Below are 21,624 nucleotides of genomic sequence, written 5' to 3'. Positions count from 1 at the left end.
TTCAAAGCTGAGAAACCAGAGGGTGAAAAGGCAGGAGAGGTGGTTGGTTCCCCCGCTCTTCCCCTTCCAGTATGCCTTGCCTAAAGGATTTTAAATGTCAAGGTCTACTAATTCTAAAAATACCGAAGACTGCTGTAAATGTAAGAGCTACTACCTGAGTTATGAATTCTATTTTTGTGTCATGAGTCAACTTAACTTTATTAAAGCTGACTATTTTTCCAGCCCACTATGCAGGGGTTTTGACCCTATACAAGAAACAAGTCTAAAATGCTGATTTTGTGCGTTTGGGTGTAATTCTAATTTCCATCCAAACAAATACGCTGCAAATCAAGGGCTGAAAAAAAAGCCCTGATCATTTGCTAATAAAAAAATGGATGTTTTCTAACAGTAAGAATAAATGTCAAACTAAAAATCTCAATTTGATATATATTCAACTTGTTTGTATGCAAAATAGTGAATCCTCCTGCATGTCAAAAAGAACCATCCAAATCGGAGCCCAGCCCAGATTTAGCTGCAATCGAACAAGTTGATAGTTCCCAGACAGCAAGAACAAGTGTTTCCTGAGAAAATAATAACAAGCGGAAGGAACTAAAATAGAATATGTTAACCCGAGTTTCTCGGAAACCAGGCACCCGTGGCTCCAGCCGTAAGTGCAGTGGCGTGCGGCGAGCCCGCGGGGTGGCTGGGGGTGTGTGACCACCTGATGAGCACAGCCAGCTTTTAGCCCTTCTATATTTACGTGTATCATGACTAATATACTTACAGCCCCATGCTAAAGGTGATATAATTTAATTTTTTTTATAAATTGGGAACATCGTTGATGGTTTCTCCCCTTGTGGGACCTAGGGCTAATTTTCCAGCTCCATCGCTGTTGTGAGAAGGTGCGGTTAAACACCAAGAAGCATCCCCGGGTGTGCCGCAGGCTTAAATAACCTCACCGCCTTCCTGGAGTGCTTCGGTTCTCCCACCAGCCTTTACGTGAATGAGTTTTTGTTTTGGCCCTTCAGAAAGTTACTCTGAAGCCTTAAAAAAAGGGATGCAGGTAGAACGCAGGACAAGGCTTCTGAAAGGCTTCCGTGTGTGACTGCAGTCTGTGTTTAGGTCCTCGCCTGACCGTCCCCATCTGTCACGTAGGCTCTGGGCAGGCTTGTGGGTGCTGGGGAATGTATATGCCTCTTGCCGTAAGGGGTCTTGCAGGACAGTTTATCCGTCAATTCAAGCCTTCGTATTGCCCCTGGGAGGGGGAAGTGCTGCGTTTAATGTAAACTGCTGGTCGTATAGATTGATGCTCTAAGTCGCTGGACAGTGTAGATCTTTGATGGCATATATTTATAAGCATTGCCTGTTGTTATAGAATACCAGGAGATGGAAATGGGTTATACAGTGTCATAAATTATGCAAGGCACTAATTAAATGTTGTAATTTATCATCTGAGTGTTTGATGAATGGCTTTAACTGTAGGAATCCTCTGCTTTGAGTTTTAGCTGGTTAATTCTTCCCTGCCCCACGATGTACCGAGGTGCCGCTGGGCACTTAAGCAGCAGTTGTGTGAGACGAGGCTTTGCCAACCTTTCCCTGTGTCCCTTATTCCAACAGATTCGTTGCGGGAGTTCAGCAGCAGGTCGGGAACGGGCTACGTCACTGAAGAGATATGGAAAAAAGCTGGTAAGTGTTTGCTAGTAACGTCGGCGAGGGATTCTGCCAGATCGGTTGAGGTAAACACAGATGCTGCAGACTTGCTCTGCAGAAACAGGAGAAGCCCAGCTGCAGGAACGCCCCAGGATGTGCACATCTGGCTACCGATGCCCCCAGCCTGGGTTCTCCGAAGGGCTCTGCTCCTTCTGTACGATGCCAGTGGGCATCCCGTGGGGCTGAGCCTGGCCTCGCCGCTCCCAGGAGCGGTCATGATGCTGGTGCTGGCCGTGACCCATGGCCGTCCCAGCTGCAGGGAACACGCTGCTGCGTCTCGATGTCTCTCAGAGCTCACCCCGCTCCTTGGGCGGGTGGGTGAAGCTGCTCTTTTCTTCCAGAAGAAGCCGTGAACGAGGTGAAGCGCCAGGCCATGTCGGAGGTGCAGAAAGCGGTGGCAGAGGCCGAGCAGAAGGCGTTTGAGATGATTGCCTCCGAGAGGGCTCGAATGGAGCAGACCATTGCGGACGCCAAGCGCCAGGCCACCGAGGATGCTTTCTTAGTGATAAACGAACAGGAGGAGTCTACGGAGGTAAGGTGTCAGGGGACATCCTAGGAAGGGCCTTTCAAAGACTCACAAAGTCTCCAGGTCCTGCCCAGCAGTGACTCGGAGCCTGCATCCAGGTCCCCCATCCCTTTTCCTTTTAGAAGTCTCTCTCCAATCAGTAACTAAAGGGATGCACTGATACCATTTAAAAAACCCTTTTGCTTTTGATTTTGCTGGCAGGGGAATCAGCCTAAATGGTGTCTGTGGCACCCGCGTGTGCGCAACAGCCATGTGAAGGCACCACTGGGCACCGTGAGCTGGACCCAGTGTAACGACCAGGGATTTCTTGGGATTGAGGGAGGTGTGGAAGCAAAGAGAAAGGGGTGCGGTGGATGCAGCTCTCCATTTAGCTCAGAAATCTGCTGTTGTGGGGCACTTGATCCGTGCAGAAGAGGAATTGCTGTTTGTGGGCTTTAAAATAGCACAGGGTAGAAACTAGGCTGCAGGTGAAGCTACGCGTACCCGATGGTCTATACCACACCCTGTGTCGGTGCAGACCAGCCTGGTGCGTATGTATTGTCTTGGATGTTCTTGTTTCACTGGCTCCCGAAACACGGGCCTGGGCCGTGTGCGGTCACCTCACCTCCAGGACCAGGCTCCCCACTGCTCTTGCTACGCCGCCCCATATGTACGGGGCTAGGAAATGTCTGTGTGGGGTGGCTGTCCCTGCGTTACGGAAAGCCTCGTGACACCTAGTGAGACATTTGCACATTGGAAAAGAAGGGGTGACTCTTAGTTTGTCATAGCCAGCAACGCCTGCTGAATGGGTGTCTCAGAGAATTTCTTTCTACTCCTCCATCATCAGTCACCTTCAGTGGTGCTTAACTGGAAGCTCACTTCGTTAAGCTTTGGAGGTCTCAGCCGGACTGGGCAAGGAGAATTGCATGGCTAATTCCTGTGCCGCCATGTCCCATCCACGTGTGGTTTGCTTCTTGTTTTAATTTTGCTGCATGAATGCAAGAGCAGAGGCTTTGTTTCTGCCGAGAAAAAATCCGATGGGAATGTGGAGTTAATGTCCACTGGGACTGCGCGGGCAGCAAGTCCGTCTCCCTCCTCCGGGAGGGTTTCTGTCCACCCTGCTGACCGGGCCTCGGGAAGGTCTGGTGCCGGGGTCCCTGTGCACAGCAGGAGCCATGTAAATGCCAGGTGGTATGTCGTGGTTTAACCCCGGCAGCTCAGCCCTCCCCGCCGCTCGCTCACTCCCCCCCGGTGGGATGGGGGAGAGAACTAGAAGAGTAAAAGTGAGAAAACTCGTGGGTTGAGATAAAGACAGTTTAATAGGGAAAGCAAAAGCCGTGCACACAAGCAAAGCAAAACAAGGCATTCCTTCACTCCGTCCCATGGGCAGGCGGGTGTTCAGCCATCTCCAGGACAGCAGGGCTCCATCACGCGTAACAGTGACTTGGGAAGGCAAACGCCATCGCTCCGAACATCCCCCCCTTCCTTCTTCTTCCCCAGCTTTATATACTGCCCATGACGCCATACGGCGTGGGATATCCCCTTGGGCAGTTGGGGTCAGCTGTCCCGGCCGTGTCCCCTCCCAACTTCTTGTGCACCTGGCAGAGCATGGGAAGCTGAAAAGTCCTTCATTTAGTAGAAGCACTACTTAGCAACAACTAAAACATCCCTGTGTGATCAACACTGTTTTCAGCACAAATCCAAAACACAGCCCCGTACCAGCTACTATAAAGAAAATTAACTCTATCCCAGCCAAAACCAGCACATGGTATTACAGAGAAGTATGTCTATACTGCTTCCTGATGAAATCACTGAAGGACAAATGCACCGGTCAGTAACACATGATGGGAGTGGGTGGAACTGCTCAGGAAGCCATGGAAGAAATGAGGCAAGTAATGACTTCTCCATAGGGGAATACTAGAGGAGTGTCCTCCTCCTCCGGCTGTCCCGGGGAGCAGTGCGGGAGCAGCCGGGCATCCCCCTGCCAGCGCGAGCCCCATCTCCCCAGCACCCGGAGCTCTTCTCTGAAGGCCACGTTGAAAAGCTGTCATGTATTCTGGCACACCGTGCAACCTTTGAAATACGGTTTAAAAACACCACTTGAAGTGTAAACAGCTGTAAAGCAGTGACCCAGTTTTCCAAGAGTTACCGCAGGCTTTGGTGCGGGTTTTTTTGGTCACGAGTCCTGCTTCTCTCGGGAGCCCCAGGAGCCTCGGGGCTGCGCTGGCTCTGGAGCAGCTCGCTCACGACCAGCTCGCTTTGGCGCTTCGCTGCTAGCCTGTAAATCATCGCCGGGAGCTGGCGGCTCCGGTGCAGACCCCGGGAGCAGGGAACCTCACTGCCCTTCCCCGCAACAGGGCTGTCCAATACAGGTCAGCATCTCCCAGCACCCCGCTTTCCTGCTTCGGCAGCTTTTTGCTTGTGGTCGCGGAAGCGGTGGCCAGCCCAAGGTGCCCTGTTAGGCAGGACTAGAGGCGGGCAGGCTCTGGTGGAGGCTGCTTTTCCGCAGCTGAACTTGCCCTCCCCAGTATGCGATTGCTAACGTGCAAGTCCAGCTGCAGGAAAGCTAATCCGCCGGCTCCCCTCCTCGGAGCAGCTGCAGCCGCAGCTCCCGGCGCTGGCCCCTTGCCCCCACGCGCAGGAGGAAGCGGTGGCACGCCGTAAGCCCACCAGCTGACGCCTCTCCCAGCGGCCAGAGGGGCTTTGCTCCGCTTCCAGATTGAAGCTCGGGCTTCTGGCAGTGCTTCCACCTGGCTGGGAGGCTTTCAAACGAGCTTTTTCTTTTCCAAATTAGCCTGCTCCGACCTCTTGTGCGGCTAGGCAGGGTGCAAAGCAAATGGTGCCTGTGCAGCATGCTGTAATCCCTGCAGAGAGCACTTGGCTGGGAACGATACCAAAATAGAGCTGCTTAAAACAGGAAATAAAAAGACCGAATAGCAGCATCTGCAGCATGTTTTTTAGTCCTTGCCTGCTGTTTCCTCTGTGCATTTGGGTGGATCTAGGGGAGAGGATGTGACCGGTGCAGTCTGGCAGGCGGTTTTGGGCAGACCAGAGTAGTAGGGGTTAGTACCCTTGGCAAAGGGCCGTGAAATAGCAGGAATTAATGGATTGCTCATTTTAATATTACCCAATCTAGGCCAGAGGGGGATGAACAGTCCCCTCCAGAGCTGTTGAGTCAGCACCGTCCTGCAGCTCTTGGAAACTAAACCCCTTTTGAAGTGTGGCGTCTTTGGTCTTGCAGAGTTGCTGGAACTGCGGTCGCAAAGCCAGCGAGACGTGCAGCGGCTGCAACATCGCCCGGTACTGCGGCTCCTTCTGCCAGCACAAGGACTGGGAGAGGCACCACCGAATCTGCGGCCAAGGCCTGCACGGCCAGAGCAAGCCACTGGCTCTGCCCACGAGCCGATCGGCAGCCGCCAAGAGCCTCGACGGCGTGCCCAGCCCGGCCCTCGAGAAGACTTCGGCGACCACCTCCCGGTCCTCCACCCCGGCATCCGTGACAGCAATAGATACGAACGGACTCTAAAGGGGAAGTTCTGGTTCAGTCCATTTGATTAGTTTCCCTGGGCTTTTTTAAGCCGAAGAAAACCCCACAGCAACTTGTATCACTTGACACATTTGACACATCGCGCCGCCTCCTCAGAGTGCCGACACTCGGGCTTTGCCATCTCATTCTGCCTTTTTTCTTTTGTGGCTCGTGAAGAACTGGGGCCGGCCTTGCCCGCGGTGCCTCCGCGCCCGTCTCTGCAGGGGGAACCAGAGCATCCCTGGGGACCTGGGGAGGCCGGGCTCTCGCTCGGGGGGACCTGGACTCGGTGGAGAGCGCTGCCGGCGCGTGCGGGAGATGCTGAGCCCCATCCTCATGGGTCAAACGTGCTCAAGCTCCTTTCCTGAGGTGTCTGAGCTGCCTCCTCCTTCAGCTACCTTTCTTCCATAATATGCATCTATTTTTTTTTCCTTGCTCCCAGACAGTGGCGTCTCAGCTGGCCGTGCTGGCCGGTTGTTGCTGTGAACAGACCAGAGCCGATTTCCCAGCAGGAGCATCTCGTCCTCTAGTGCGATGGCAAAAGCCGAGCTCTCTTCTCTTCTCCTGCCTGCAGGATGGCAGCTGATGGTTGCAGAGAGGGAGGAGAGGATTAGTCTGCTCTAAACCAAATGTCAGTACCAGGGAAGTACGGACGGTCACTTCTGCGTGGCCTGGTTTTAATCCCGTTCTGTGACGGGACAGACGGTTGCATGTTACCCTGGGTGGGACCTTTGCTGGGGGAAGGTGCAGAGCAAACCTGGATTGGTTGTGGCCGGTTATTGCCCTTTCCACCTGGGTACCGTTATTTTGCTATGCAGAAAGTGATTTTTTTTGACTGCATGGAAGTTGCTGGTTTGAGTTACTGCCGTTGTTTTTAACCACAGAGATCCTCACGCGATTGCAATGGGTTATTTATACTCCGTTCTCTCCACCACGTTGGCCAAACTGTTAAAATAAATGCAGGACTTGGTCTCCTACATCAGTTCTTACCCCCCGGCCCCGGGGGCTCCTGCCGTGCTGCTCCGACACCGGCTGTGCTCCTCTCCCCGGAGACGCCCAGGGATGCGCAGCCACCACCGCCTCGTCCGGCCTTTGGAGACCGTCCCAAAAGTGCAGGCTCAGAGAGTGAGGTCCCGTGGGGACGCCGTGGCCAGCCTGGGGAGATTCATCGCTCGGAGAGTCCCTGCCGTGGCTCGGAAGGAGGGATTCAAACCCTATAACCGACACTGACCCGCAGAAGGGCTGTTGCAGGGCGCAGCAGGGCTCATCTCGGATGCTTCACGGAGGTCATCAGAAGCGCAGCCCGTGAGAGGGATGGGCAGGTGCCCTCTGGGGAGCGGCACCGATTTTCCATGCTGCACACAAACAGGCTCTAGAAAACCATCTATTCAGCCAAGCCATGTTTCCGTGACTGTTTTTGTACGACTGCTGGGCTGGAGCCCAATGAGGCGAGTAATTCCCAGATTATTTTTGATCACTTTTTCAATTGGAGGTGAATAATAGAGACGTAATGAATGATCATTGAGATTGCAATGGTGTAGCTGGCTGCTGGCTGCCCAGGCATAAATGAGCGACCTGCTGAACCAGCTTTGTCCCTTAGGGAAAGCTGTTTCAGAAGCTGTTGTCGTGGGATAGAGCGGGTGATTCCCATGTCTGCAAGGTCATCTTACACAAAACAAGCCACAAAGGCGCCTGGCGTTCAAGACAGCTCTCGAGTGGCAGTTGGGACTGTCTCCCGTGTCCCCCAGGAGACGGCACCAGGCTCCTGGCTGCGGCAGAGCCCTTCGCACGGACACGGCTCCTGGGAGCCGAGCGCGACGGTGCTGGGCCCCTGGGCTGGCGCAGCCCTGAGCCAGGGTGGCACTCGAGCCACCCTGACCTGCAGCGGCAGCGAGGCCACAGCGGCCCGGGGAAGGTGCCACCCAGCCCGGGGGGTTTTACCCCAGGGGAGGCGGAGGCAGCGGGGTCAGCCCCGAACTGCAGCAGCCCCGTGCTGCCCTGCGTGCTGCGCCCGTCGCGAAGGCCCTGGGAAGCGGCTCTGCCGTGCCGCTGCGGCAAGGCTTAAAAACTTTGGCCGTGCCCGGGTCTGTAGCACGGAGGAGGACGCCGTGTCGAGCTTTGGGCTTGCAAGAGCGCCTGGGCCGGGGGCTGCCCCTGCAGCCCTGCTCCTCTCCCGGGAGCAGGGGGCTGAAGGGCTTTCCCGCCCTAATGGGACACGTGCAAAGTCGGAGCTGCCTCAGGTAAATAAAGTCCGGTCGCGACGTCCCAGTCCTCACCGCAGTCCCGACCGCACGCTGTGGGTCAGCGGCGGCCAACTGCCGCGAGGTCGGATGGGGAAAGAAGGGCAGGGCAGGGCTGGAAGAAATTGCTTGTAAATAGATTGTCTTCCATAATTCTCATGCAACTTTGATGGCCGTGTACTAAAATTAACGCCAGTGTAAATGAATGAAATACTAACAGTCATGATTAGAATGATTGCTTCTTTTTTTTTTTTAACATGGAATGATAAATGTGAAATTCGGACATGGGAAGACATTGGGTTGAGGTTTCTATTTTTTTTGACATTTAATTCTGTAATAGAAATTTGTTACTTCATTCCTGTGCATAACTTATTTAATGTACTGTATAAAGGAACCCGAACTGTTACAGATGTATTTAGTTTGTTCTACTCAAAAGTAGTCAATAAAAAGACTATATTCATCATACAACTCCCCCTTCCTCTCTTGGAAGGCGCAGAGGTTTGCTGCGGGGCTCGGGCCGTCGGGGTTTCTGCGGGAACGCTGCCAGGCCGTGGCCGTGGCTAGGGGAGCTGCGGGGGACAAAGCCGGCCTCCCCTGCGGTGCTGATGCCGCTGCAGGTCCTGTGGGGAGGGAGCACCTGCACGCAGAGCTGGCATTCAGCCCCGCGCTGGGTGATTTGGGATTTCTTTGGGTTCACGTTTAAACATGTTCTTTTCTGAGCTGTTGTTTTGTTGGTTTTTTTTCATTTGAGCACGGAACAGCCTGCAAGGTGCTGTCGCAGCTGGCTTGCAGCGCCAGCCCTGTGTCCCTCCCAGCCACTTGAGGATGCCCGCTGCGCACGCCTTTGCCTCATCTGAGGATTTCGGTCTCCAGGCCACTGCAAACACTAATCCAGTGGTTAAGAAATCCAAAACTGGGGGTGAAACCCCGCACTAGTCTGGGGAGGCGGCTGGTGTCCCCTGCAGCCAGCCGAGCCGGCAGCTCAGTAATCCCAAAGCCAAAGCCAACGCCTGCTGCACCTCTGCCATTTGTGGCTGCCCTGGGTGCCCGTCTCTAACCCACCCCGCTGCGCCCGGGCACAGCTCGTCCCGTACCGATGGCCCCAGCGCTGCCCCGGTCCCCTCGCGTGTGGCTCCGGGGGGGAGCAGTGGGCTGGAGCTGCCTCTGCTGCCCTGTGATCACGGCAAATTGTGGCTTTGGCCAGGGAAATTAGCAGTTACCAAGAATTAGGTAAATAATTGGGCACCAGGAGGATGGGTCCCGCACGGGCACTGGGTCAGGCGCTGTGCTCACCCCACCCCGGGCGGGGGCATTTGCTGTTTGGTTGCCTGAGCCTGCCAGGGGACGGGGTTTGACAGTGCCCGTCCGAGCTGGCAGCAGTGGCTGCTGTTCCCCCCCTCCTCTAGGGAGGAGTTTTCCTGATCCCATCTCTGCAGATCGCTGCCGGCATCAACCAGGTCACCCTCCCTGCACCCCAAACCCAGCCCCTGCCCTGCTGTGGCCCCACGGTACCGGGGCGGGGGTGACGCCATGCCAGACGTGCCCAGCACCGCTTGTGTGGTGTCCCCGGGATGGAGCTGTACCCACTGCCCCTTCAGCCACAAATTAACTGCCTTTTAATTACTGCACCCAGGGATTGCGAAACAAATAGTCAAATCAATGTTTCTGGGGGTGCTGTTGGGGAGCAGCACCCACAGGGAGTGGGAAAAGAGGTTGGGGGGGGCAGGTACCCAGGCGAGCGAGGGTTGGGCGTGTGGGCACCCGTGGTGAGCCAGGTGAACCACGCCGGGTGTCGGGGAGAGGCAGGGGTCCAAGGAAGGTGGGATTTTCCATGCCAGGAGGCATTCGCTGCCCTGCCAGGCGCTGCCCGCCATGCCCGGCCCCGTTTGCCCTTGGTAGCCCTTGCTCTGTGCTGTTCGCAACACCACGTTTTACACCAGCTCAGCAGAGGATCTGCTTCTGCAGCACCGACAAAGAAACCCTGAGTGTGCACCCCACGGCCCAGGGGGGCTTTGCTCTGCTCCAGCCAAGGGGGCTTCCCCGCTCACCTCACGCCCCCCCCACTGACCCCCATCACCATTAATTCAGCTACAACCTCTTTCTGGCAGCACTGAAACTGGTGGTAACTCCAGTTTATGTTGATTGAGCCACAGGATGAAGCAACAAAGCTATTAGCACGCTCGCCTGCCCCGGGAGGTGCGCAGTGGTTTCCTGGGGGATGTGCACAGCCGTGGCCATGGGCACAGCTGGGAGGAGCACGAGTCCAGTCTCAAAGCCGTTGCAATGGCTGCACAGGCTGCTGGTGTGGCCAGGGCCAGATCTGGCACGCCGGGCCAGATCTGGCACGCCTTGCCAGAAAAGCTGTTTTTCTATAAAACACTATCCACAATCCATACGAGGTGGCCTGGCTCCCTGGGCAGAGCCACTGCTGGCCCAGGGTGGCTCTGGCAGGCTGGGCACGGGGATGCCACAGCTGGCCAGAGCGATGTCCCCCAGCCCGTCCCAGCACCCTGCGGAGCCTCGGCCTGTCCTCAGAGCTGGGAGGAAGAGGAGCGTGGGAAGGAAGAGGAGCCGGGATGCGAGAGGGGCTGAGGGGCTGCCGGGACGCAGTAACCAGACCAGTGCTCCTCCAAGGGCTGGGCTGCCAGCCCCGAACGTGGCTCCCACGAGCACTGCTGGGAGTGCCCCGCTCCCCCCGGGCAGGACGGAGACTGGCGTGGTGGGTGGATAAATAAATTAACATGAAAAGAGCAAAAGGGTAAAACACTGCCAGGGACGATGGGCAGGCAGCCCCCGCCGGACCGCAGGAGGGGACGAGGGACGGGGAGGTGACGAACGCGAGGGAAGGCGACGGCTGTGCCGAGGGCTCCGCGTCCTTCCGCACGCCGACGGCGTCCTGGAAGCGGCTGCCCAGGGTCAGTTGTTGTTCATGATCCACCAGGAGGCTGGGGAGAGAGAGGGGAAGGGGTCAGGGATGTGCAGTCAGTGTTACACAGGGAGGGGCGCAGGGGTGGCAGAGACGGGATCCGGCCCTGCTCGGGGGCAGCTGAGGCTCTTCTGCAGGTCCCTGGCGCCTGGCTCTGAAGCACCCACCACCCCGGGGTGGGGAGCACAGCCCGTGGCATGGCCTGGAGACGGGTGATCCACTTCAGCTGCAGTGACTTCTGCAGGGGAGCACGGGGAATGTGGTCAGTGGGACTGGCAGGTCAGGAGGAGCACTGCCACGATGGGACTTAGTCCAAATTAATCCGTGTTTCATGTTCTTTTACACAAGACCCAGAAGTGATAGCAAACTGGGGCTTAATTTGATCGTATCTGTCACCAAGCTCTCCCCGTTCCTCACGTCTCGGTCAGATTTCTATTGGTACCACGGGGAACGTGCATTTTCCCTGAGCTGGTCTCTCCCCTGCCTCAGCACCGCTGAGCTGTAACCCTGGACGCAGCCACTGGGACTGACCCAGGAGGGCCAGTGCTTTGCAGAGCAGGTTCAGGGCTCAGGTGAAAAAAACCCAAATGAGGGATCAGGTGTATTCAAGACAGGGCTCAGCTTATCTGCCACCCGGGGACTGCCCCCAGCTACTTGGCCGTCCTGGCTGGAGAGCATCCCCCCAGGCAGGGGCGAGGCCCCGCAGCGCTGCCAGCACACACAGCCAAACCTGCCAGGGCAAACGGGTCTCACTCTGGTTTGAAAAACACCATTTAGGTCACGCCCAAGCCAACCTTCTGCTCTGGAGGGAGCCAAGGCGCCTGTTCCCCGCACCGCTCCTGCCCTCTGCAGAACACCTGGAGCAGGAGCGTGGGACTGCGGGAGCCCCACAGCCGCCCAAGCCGGCCCCACGCTGCCCCTCACCTGGGAAGAGCATGGTGGTCAGCAGCTCCGGGGACTCCAGCAAGCTGATGATGGCCCGCTGGAAAGTCTTGCTGCAGCTGGACTGCAAGTGGCTGTAAAACAGTGTGCGGGCTCAGGAGGGTGCAGGGCTTGTGCGTGCCTCGCGGCTGCAGGAGAGCGGCTGCATGCCGGGATCCCCCCTGCCGGGGGACAGGGCTGCTTTTGCACCACCCAGAGCAGGACATCCACTCCTGCCCTGCTCCCCAAATCCTTTATCAGGGTGTTCACCCCCTTCCGCTGCAAACGGCCCCAGGGGCGCACTGGACCGAGCAGTCAGCAGCAGGACAGGCTGTGCAAGGAGGGGGAACAGTGGGGTCCTGGTGGAGCCCCGAGAGGGAACCCGTTTCAGCCCCCCCACCCAGAGCAGCCGGACCCAGCCCCGCACAAGGAAAGCCTCCAACCTTCTCCATGAAGTCACGTCCTGCCAGAACTCGTAAAGGATGAAGCAGGCCTCGTCCGTCACCTTGCAGGCAGACACGCTGCGGGGACAGGAGCGACCCTGAGACGGGGCCTGGCAAGCTGGCACGGTGCGGCCACGCCGGTCCCACCACGCCTGTGCCCGGGAGCGAGGGGCACGGGCCTGCACATGAGCCTCACCATGAGGCTTTCAAAGAGCAGTTTGGATGCATCCACAATTTGTGGCTGCCGGGCCAGTGCCCGGCTCTCCAGGGGATCCCGAACCCAAATACTTCATGCTTCACAGTTCCTGCAGCCAGGCAGCAGAGGAGCTTTACAGCTATTAAACTGGTCCTTGCTGCTGCCCAGAAACCAGTGTGCTAAGTGCTTAGCGAGTATTTCTTAGCGCGTCCCTAGCACTGCCGCACACAGCCTGGCGAAGGCGCTCATCCTTCCAGCCCTTCGGAGTAGGTGTGTGTCGTCCCTCGCCCTTCACACAGAGAGAAACTGAGGCATGAGTGCAAGGAGCTGAGATCACAGCATAAAACCACAGCTTGCTGCCCCCCGAAGTGATGCTGTTTCTCCAGGCGATGCTTCCCACGCTCCCTCCTGCCAGAGGAACAGGCTGGGGCCTTCTCCAGTCCATGGGAAGATGGGGGGGGAAGCAGCAGGGAGGCAAGAGAGCAAGGCTCAGGGTGCAGGGCCTGGGGAGCCATCTGCAGTCAGTAATTCCAGCTGAGGATGAACGTTTCCTCCAGCTGCTGCTAAGGGCTGCAGGAAGGGATCAAGCCCTGGGGGGGGGAGAGCAAAGCAAGTCACCCGGCAGCTCGGAGGCTGCGTCCCCCTGCGCGCGGGGCCACAACGCGCTTTGCAATTCCCTGGCGTGAACCAGGACAGTGGAGTCTCCCCGGGCTTCGCTCCAGCTTTCCACTCATGTGGAGAGCCCGCCCATGCAATGCTACCCAGTTGTCTACACTAACAGTTCTCATGACAGAAAAGCCCATCAATTCCAAAGAAAAAAAATACCATTCTCTCTGCCACACGTGTCGAAACAAGTATCTGCCTTTTGTTTGGACTGAAAATGCAGTTTTGTGCTGTTGGAACTGAAGAGCTGAAAAATGACACTTTAAATGGGAACAGCATGAACATTTCCCGCTGAAAGCAGCTTGAAATCTCCCATGGGAGAAGGAAAGCGCCTCTCAAAGAGCAGCTGTGCAATCTCCAGGGGCACGCTGGCAGCAGCGTGTCACTGAAGTCAGACCTGGGCTCCATCCTCAGCTCCGTTTGGAGCTCCAGAGCGGTGCTGGGGGGTAGAGCCTTGGTCTCATGCGGGGGTTAGCTTCAGGTGTTCACGGCCGCTTCCCACCAGCACTGCACACGCTTTACATGAGGCAATGCTGTGGCATGAGCTCTCCCCTTGACTCTTCCCCCATTACTTTCAAGTCCTCCAGGGCTGGACGAATGCATGCGTTCTCTTACGTGTGCATGCCACAGCCATTTGTGCTAGCATGAAAAACAGCCTTGTCCTTGCCAGACACTGACAAGTGGTTCTTGCTGGGGGAACCTGCAGCAGGAGATGGGACAGTACCGCAGCTGTGACACTGTCCCATCCTCTCTGTGAGGTCAAACCTCCACACGCTAAGCCCAGCCATGTGCTGACCGGCACACAAAATACTCTGCAAAATACCCTTTGTCCCCCAAGGGTGCTGTGTTAAAAGCCCCCGTTTCTGGGTGAGCCATGCCACGAGCAGCCCCACCACCCGCACACTTACTGCAGGCAGCTGCTCTGCCCAGCGGTGACCTCCGTGTAGGACCTGAAGGCCTGGCGAAACTCCTCAATGCTGCTCGTTGCCACCGAGATCTGCCTCTTCGCCACCAGGATGTGCTGCGAAGAGACAGCAGACAAGCGGCATCAGGGACTGATCTGCCCCCTCCTGCCCTCCCTGCTCCCACCCAGCTGCGGGACAAGGCAGTGCTGAGCAAGCACAGCACCACAGGGGAAGCCGCAAGAAGGGGCTGGCACCACAATGCTGGGGACAAAGCCAACATAAAGTGGCTTCTTCCTACCTGAGCAGGTTGCCTTTACGAGGACCACACCAATAGGAGATGCTCCATCCCCCGGTGGCGGGGTCCTGCTTTGGGGTTGCTGCAGTTGCCTGTGTCCTCCCCCCAGGAGAAAGGGGCCTCGGGACCCCTCCACTGGGGCTCTGCATGGCCTGCGGGAGCTCGGAGCAAACCTGGGGGATTTGGGCACTCACAAGCGGAGCGTTGCCTTCCTCTGGGCTGGCCGTGGGTGCTGCCCGGGGCTTGCATGGACCTGATGGAGATGCATTTGCCCTGCGGATGGTCCCACGCCCAGCTCACAGCTCTGACTCCCATCCTGCTACATCGCCGGGCAGCGGACCCCCTGCCAGACCAAAGCCAGCAGCTCACCCAGGTGACTCCAGTCTCGGGGCACAGGGGCTGCGCGAGCACGCGTGCATGCGAGAGAGGGGATCTGGGCACACTACGGGGTGACCTGCAAAGAGCAAGCAGGGACTTACTGCATCTCTTCCTTTGCACATCGCTTCCTCCTTCAGCGGCTCCAGGCGCGGGCTCTGCATTTAACACCACCGGAAAAATCATCGTTACTGAGAGAACTTTGCAACAAGATAAAATGTGGCAGTAACCCACGGCCCAGCCCAGCTCAAACATGACAGATGGGTACTGCTCTGGGGACGTTCCTTCAGGTACCCAGGGGAGAAAAGGAACGTGACCTGCACATCTGTGGGGCTCGGTGGGTCCAGACTGACTCGTCAGATCAGCACGGACCACGGAGAAGCCAGGGGAGGGTCAGCAGAGCTGAGGGGAGAAGCGGGGCTTTGGAGACAGCAAGGGATGAGTGGCCTTGCGAGTCTGGGTCTGGTGAATAGGTGCAGCTCTGTAACCATGCCAGGACAGAATACCAGGGCTGTTGGCACAGGGAGAGGTCCCACCGCCAACCTGGCCAGCACCAAGGTGTGGGGCAGCCCCCAGCCCACGTCCCCTCTGCCACACACCTTGCACTCCAGCTTCTCGATGAGCTGCTGGAGCCTATTGATCTGTGCCATCCACTGGCTGTTGTCTTCGACATAAATGCCTGCACGGGGAAGGGCAGAGTTGTCACTGAAAAAGCTTGCTTTTATCACAGCAAAAGCTTGGTTAAGACTCAGAAAACCACAAAAGCTTCAAGACCTCTGATTTAAATCAAAAAACTGATTTGGTTTCCTCCTGAAACTTTTCCCACTACTCAAGAGATACAACATCCCACAGAAGCTCCAGCTGGCGTCCGGGTGCAATGGTCTAGGCTCTGTCCCGGACAAGCCCCCGCTGTCCCATGCTGCTGCTCCCACACCCACTCCGGGCTCCAGTGGGGCAGGGGCAGAGACACCGACCCAACGGACAGCTGGGCTGTGGATACCTGTCGTTAGCATCCCAGAATAGGGGTCCGTTGGAGATAGACAGACGTTCTTCTGTCCTCTGCGCCCGCATCGTCTCCCTGACCTCAGGCCAACTGAGGTCTCAGATTTCTTTATGTCCTTTCTGAAAGAGCAAAATGCAAAGCGGGGGTTGGAGTCATTCACTATATGGGACAGCTTCACAGTGGGCTTGGAAAGGGCAGATCCCGCTCCCAGATGTGCCCCCAGAAATACCCGTGAGTCCTGCCCCACGCTGCGACCCCCACGAGCAGTGGTGGGGAGAGGGGGAGGACCGGCATGTCCCACCCCATTACCTCTCCTGTCCCGCCTGCTCCTCCACAGTGTCCACGGCACACTCCAGCGAGGCCTGCAGGGACTGCAGCTGGTGCATGGTTTCCCGCAGCAGGAAGCGGGTCAGGAACTGCTCCATCTTCGAGGAGGTCTCGTACCTCTGCGGGAAAAGGGAGAGGATCTATTAGATGACCCTGGCTCTGCGCAGGGGGAGCAGAGCTACGTCTGGAAGGGGTTGGCCCTTAAATAAACCCAACAGGGTGGATTCCAACCAAATTTTCAGGCGTCATAGGAAACGATGACACTGTAGGACAAAAGCATCCTCTGGCTGCACACCTGTGAGTCACAGCAGGGAACGCATGGCGTGACTCCCCACCCCAGCCCCAGCACCCACAGCCCCCGGCTGGCACGGTCCCCGGGAGCCATGGGCACCACAGCTGGACACCCCCAAGCCCTAAGGTAAAGGCCACCTGCAGAAATAGCCCCCAGCTCCAGGGAGGGCTCCAGGGCAAGCAGAGCATCCCTTGCTGCACCCAACAGTTCACACACTGCTCCGCTTGCACCAGGGCTCTTGGGACAAGGCTGGCGGGGCAGAGGCTTTGGGGCAGGCTGAGGAGAGCCCGCAGCAACCCCCTGGGCGCAGGCAGCCCCTCCCAGGGAGCACCCTGTCCCTGGCAGGGCAGGGCGGCCGGCTGGTTTCACGCCCTCTCTCCCCGGGAAGACAGTGCCAAGCCTCGCAGCTCTGACGGGAAGAGATCCCTGCTGAATTTCCAATGCACGCCTGCTCACGGCTCGTCCCGCTGACTTGCTCTTGCACGGGGGCCGCCCCACATCCCAGCCCCACATCACCCACGGAGGACAAGTGACAGTTGCCGGGAGGATGGCTGCGTCTGGCTGCGAGTCCCAGGCAATCCACCCAACGGCGCTGGAGGGGTGTCCAACAGGAACGCAGGGCTGCGTGCCCTTTCCCCACCACTCTCCTCCCTGGTCTGACGTGCAATGTGTGCACCACAGGCGTTAGTGATGGGGGCATGTAGAGGCGGGTCCGGGGGGGGCACGCAAGAAGTGCTGGGGAGAATGAAGGGGTCACCGTGCATCCTGGCAAGAAGGCAAGCTGGCCCGGAGGGCACCCAAACAGTGGGTCAGGATGCACGCCACGCCCCAGGAGCAGGTCTGAGAAGCACGGAGAGCCATGGAAGTGCCCGGACACACACACAGGCACTCCAAACTCACTGCTTCCTTTGCCAGCTCTAACCACAGCTGCCCAAGATCCCCTTGGGCAAAAATCTGGGTGCAATGAACAGCCGCAGCCTGGAGCACGGCTGCTTTCCATGTGCTATGGAAACTGCCAGCTGCTGCTGGCAGCACCATTCCCTGAAGCCTGGTCCACCCGCTCTACTTTCCTGTCCAGTTTTCATTTGCTTCCTTAAGACCACCTGGAGTTTTGTCCTTGCACTGTTAGGCGACCCAAGGGTCTGGGGCAAATCTCCAGCCCCCAGGGATGGAGATGAGGTACCCAAGGAGGGATGCTCAGCGAGGCAGGGAGCAAGGAGACAGGAGGAAAGGCTGGGGCACGTACCCAGGGACAGACACTTCTAGGGCAGGCACAGTCGTCCTCCGCTGGGGCTGAGCCACAGTCTCCCTTGCAGAGCAGGTACCTGGCCTGGTTTGCCCCCACGAGACCTCTTGCTCCACTGCAGGGTGAGGCTCTTCTTCCCTCCCCAGCGTCCCTCAGGAGTGCCAGTCATGCCAAAGCCTGTGGTCATCACAGACAACGGCAGCAGCTTTATCTGGGCAGGCTTTGCAGGCCAGAAGAAGCCCAAGTGTGTGCTAAGGACCGTGTTGCTGCATCCCTGCAGTGCAGGCATGACACGGGAGACCCAGTGGCATCCCACTACTGCTGAAAGCACGGCAGGCTTCACCGTAGCACCCAGGACTTACCCACTCTAGCAGGACATCATTGCGGACTGGGATGGCATAGAAAACCTGTGGAGCCACCTCTTCTTCTGTGGCCTGAAAGTCCTCCCAGAGGAACAGCCCGTGCTCATGGCCAACTTCCCTTCTTGTCCCTCCACCAACAGGGAAAAGTTGGTGGAGGTGCTTTTTGAGAGCTTCGGGGTGCCAGCCCTGCACATGGCTAACACCGGGTTCCTCTCCCTCTGCACCTACAGCAGAGTCACTGGTCTGACCGTGGAGGCTGGGGCAGGAGTGTCCCATGCCATCTCCATCTGCCTGGGCCAGACCTAGAGGGAGGCCACCTACCACCTCAGGGTGGCTGGTGGCTTCCTCACCAGCTACCTGGACAGCCTGCTGATGGAGAGCCCCAACAACCCCTCAGTGCTGAAGGCCTTGAAGAAGAAGACAGTGATCCAGCTGAAGAAGCAATGCTGCTATGTCTCCATGGACTACGAAGGAGACCTCCACGACCAAGGTTACCATCATCCAGCCAGATTTCAGTCCCCGATGGGCAATGGATAACCCTGGACAAGGAACAGTTCTGCTGCCTGAAGCCACTCTTCCAACCGAAGCTACTCCACTAAAGCTCCCCAGGGATCCACCACTTGGCCTTGCAGAGCCTCCAGAAGGTACCCGACCACGCCAGGAGGGACACGTGGGTAACATTGTGCTGTCAGGGGGCTCCTGGATATTTCCTGGCTTTCCCAAGAGGTTGTGCTTAGAGTTGAACGCCCTGTTCCACGGCACGGGCTGCCAGATTCAGGTCCTGGTGAGCCCGGAGAGGGGCAGAGCAGCCTGGGCAGGAGGCTCAATGGCAGTGTGGCTCACGTCCTTCCAGCACAAGTTGATGGCAAAGGGCGAGTACCAGGAGCATGGTGCCGAGTACGTGCACAGGATATTCCAGTAGGCAGACGACAACCGTGCATTCAAAGCATCCCACTGGCGGAGCATCGCTCCTGCTGCAGGAGGAGGGTCTCCTTGTTCTGGGCAGAGCTGCGGTGGCAGTGGTGACAGAAGGCCAGCTGCTGCTCTGCTGCAGGTGTGCGAAGTCAATTCAAACACTCCAAAAGAAGTAAACTGCTTTTCATTTACGCTCTGGGCTATTTCTGTGCCTTTCTACCATCACTCTAATAAGCACGTGTCCGATCAGGCTGGCAACACAACCGTGGCTCATGCTGTGAATTGGACACGCCGACTGTCTGGGTATAGCTGGTCGACAGCCGAGCCCCGACGCTCCAGCCTGCAGCACGGGGAAGGGGGCTGCTCCAGCAGGCAGGAAAGCTCCTCCCAGCAGTCAGCGCAGCAGGACCCCCGAGGTCCGTGGGGGGCCACAGGGGCAGGAGGAACGAGCTGAGGAGGAGAAGGTCCACATGGCGCCTGCACTGCAGCAACTTTACTACAGGAGGTGATTTCTGATCTTGGCACTGAAGCGGCTCAGCACTGGGTACAGAGGATGAGCTGGTGAAAACCAAGGAACTGAATTCGCTCTTTGTAATTTTGGTATAAAGGTCATTTGGTGCTTCACGGAGCCAATTCAGCTCACCGAATGGGCAGAAAAGCACTCACCTGGCTTTGCTGCTACTTTAGTGAACTGACTCAGCTTAGCAGATGATTAGAAAAGGATCAGAGGTTGCATGGGGGAAGCAGCTGGGAAGCACTGCCCAGCTGTCATAGCAGACTCCTTTCCCCATGGCCAGTCCCTGTGCCCAGCTCCTCAAGGGACACAGAAACCACGGGACATCACTGTGAGCACTGAGAGAGACAGGACTGGCAGTGGGAGGTCAAGGAAGGAGTCTCCACATGATGCAGGAGGAGGGCTGGTTGCTCCACAGGAGCATCCACCAGGAGAGGTCAGACCCTTTCCTCGACAAGACAAGGAGACAGACTGGACCAGAGTCACCTCTGCCTTCCCCGTGGTGTCCTCATGCACCCCTAAGGCTGCGGCACAGACCAGGAGCCAGGCTGCCTTCACCCCCCCGAGAACCAAGTCCAAAATAGAGTCCAGCAATGCTACCACATTACTCAGGTCAAATATTTCCAGTTCCTACTGTGTTTCTCTCCAACACAAGGGAGAACTGAGGATCTTGAATTCCAGATGCTCTGCACAAAAGCACGTGGACGTAACCCTTTCAATGCTGGTGTCAAAAATCTGTTGAGGAGGGGGGTGGTGGGGAGGGTCTTGAGCCCCACATGGCTTTCTGGTTCCTCTGCACCACAGCCGAGCCACCAGCCCAGTCCCGGAGCTGTGTCCGCCTGGGGCTGCTGGCACAGCTGCGGCTGGCCGGGAGGGGAAGGTAAGTGGAGAGGATGCTCATCTACCGAGCACTGCCCTGGGCTCGTGCTGGAGTGGGTGAAGGACAGCCACAGCCAGTCCCCACACCCCACCACCACCTGGCGAGCAGAGCCCTCCGCCATGCTGCCAGGGGGTTTTCACCCGTGCTTGTAAACGAATCTCATTTTTCTGCCAGAGGAAGAGGATGGCAGCAAAGCCGATCCGATGCGGCCGCGAGAAGCTGAGCTCCAGCTCTGCATCTCCGGGCTTTCCCCAGCCAAGCATCCCACCTGCTCCCACAAGCCTTCCTTCTCCACGTCCCCAGACGACGGAGAGCACGTGGCTGGGGACCCCAAGCAGGGACCCTGCCGCTCCCCCTGCCCACTCCTTCAGCTCCTCACTCCCAAAGGGCGCAGGCACCGAAATCCCTGCCAGCACCGCTCCTCTGTGCTTGCGCAGCTCCCGCCAGCCCAGACACGCATCCCTTGCTTACAGGGGAACAACCGACACTCAGACCTCCCCATGACAAGCCTGAGAAAGAAAGGTGAAGAATACTAATTGACTGAGTCCCCACTGGGGCGCAGCGGAAAGGATACATTATTCATCCACCACATGGCCGGGCACAGTCCATTTCATTTTGGGAGTTGGTCCAAATCCAAACGCTGTCACCCCTCTTTCTGCACAGAGGGCACTTCCCACAGCAAGCAGCCTCCGCAGCCGTGTGGACCTGCTTAATGAGGTGCGCTCCCATCTCCGATGCATCCTCCCTAGCCCCCCGCCGGGGCCGGCTGTGGCCCCCGCAGCCTTGGCATATGGACGCTTCCCCTTGCATGGGGGCCGGATGCTTCTCCCCATCGCTCCCCTTCAAAGGGCCAGGTGCTGGGAGAAGCCCCGGCGTCAAGCCAGCCTCCCAGCACTCCCCATCCTCTCAACTTTCATCCTGAGGATGGCCTAATCCCGATGTCCTCTGTGGATGATGTCAGTGGATGGAGTTTTATCGCAGCAGCAGGCAGCTGCTCCCACCGACATCGTGTCACGGCTGCAGGGGGCACGTTCAGCCTGCCCTGAGCCCTGCAGCTCGCCCCAGCGCAGTCCTTACGCCCCCAACGTGCAGGCACAGGCACCAGCCTGGGGTGCCACCCCCCAAAACCCCACTATCAGCCTGGGGCACGCCGTGCTCAGAGGGGACTCAGCTCTGAAGCTCGCCATGCAGAGGGGTCCCCATCCTCCTGGTCCCAGCATGCCCCAGCCCACCTTGCAAGGGCAAAGCAGGATCCCACGCAGACACGTCAGTATTTCGGGTGAGCATTGCACACGCCGAGCCAGCTGCCTTCCATCTCTCACCTCGTCAAACACAGCACGCCCAGGGGAACATGCCGGAGAGAAGGATGGAAATAACCATCTCTCAAGAGAGCCGCGGCTG

General features: G+C 57.7%; 3 protein-coding genes across 6 annotated transcripts in view; 2 read left to right on the top strand and 1 right to left on the bottom strand.

Moving 5' to 3' along the window:
• CBFA2T2 (CBFA2/RUNX1 partner transcriptional co-repressor 2) overlaps positions 1-8,635 on the top strand; it is a 66,826-nt gene extending 58,191 nt beyond the window's left edge. For 2 of the 4 annotated variants that reach the window (XM_075517431.1, XM_075517432.1), the window contains 3 exons: positions 1,597-1,665; positions 2,031-2,221; positions 5,436-8,634. In XM_075517431.1, the coding sequence (XP_075373546.1) occupies positions 1,597-1,665; positions 2,031-2,221; positions 5,436-5,720 (545 nt within the window). In that variant the 3' untranslated portion in view covers positions 5,721-8,634. Of the gene's footprint in view, positions 1-1,596; positions 1,666-2,030; positions 2,222-5,435 lie in introns of all 4 variants that reach the window. The other 2 variants (XM_075517429.1, XM_075517430.1) reach the window with 2 other exon arrangements.
• A 1,671-nt stretch (positions 8,636-10,306) lies between these two features.
• NECAB3 (N-terminal EF-hand calcium binding protein 3) overlaps positions 10,307-21,624 on the bottom strand; it is a 29,213-nt gene continuing 17,895 nt past the window's right edge. The window contains exons 6-13 of the mRNA XM_075517428.1: positions 15,997-16,133; positions 15,685-15,806; positions 15,284-15,363; positions 14,789-14,842; positions 14,018-14,130; positions 12,251-12,328; positions 11,811-11,902; positions 10,307-10,905 (exon numbers count right to left, since the gene is read on the bottom strand). Of these exons, the coding sequence (XP_075373543.1) occupies positions 10,877-10,905; positions 11,811-11,902; positions 12,251-12,328; positions 14,018-14,130; positions 14,789-14,842; positions 15,284-15,363; positions 15,685-15,806; positions 15,997-16,133 (705 nt within the window). The 3' untranslated portion in view covers positions 10,307-10,876. The remainder of the gene's footprint in view (positions 10,906-11,810; positions 11,903-12,250; positions 12,329-14,017; positions 14,131-14,788; positions 14,843-15,283; positions 15,364-15,684; positions 15,807-15,996; positions 16,134-21,624) is intronic.
• ACTL10 (actin like 10) lies at positions 17,720-18,836 on the top strand. Its single transcript, XM_075516981.1, is given in 3 exon segments — positions 17,720-18,428; positions 18,431-18,583; positions 18,586-18,836. Coding segments are annotated over 3 exon segments (1,113 nt in total).

Source organism: Mycteria americana, chromosome 14 (assembly GCF_035582795.1).
Source record: "Mycteria americana isolate JAX WOST 10 ecotype Jacksonville Zoo and Gardens chromosome 14, USCA_MyAme_1.0, whole genome shotgun sequence".
In the NCBI taxonomy this organism is placed as follows: domain Eukaryota; kingdom Metazoa; phylum Chordata; class Aves; order Ciconiiformes; family Ciconiidae; genus Mycteria; species Mycteria americana.
The sequence above is the reverse complement of the archived record's forward strand: the minus strand, read 5'-3'. Positions and strand labels throughout refer to the sequence as shown.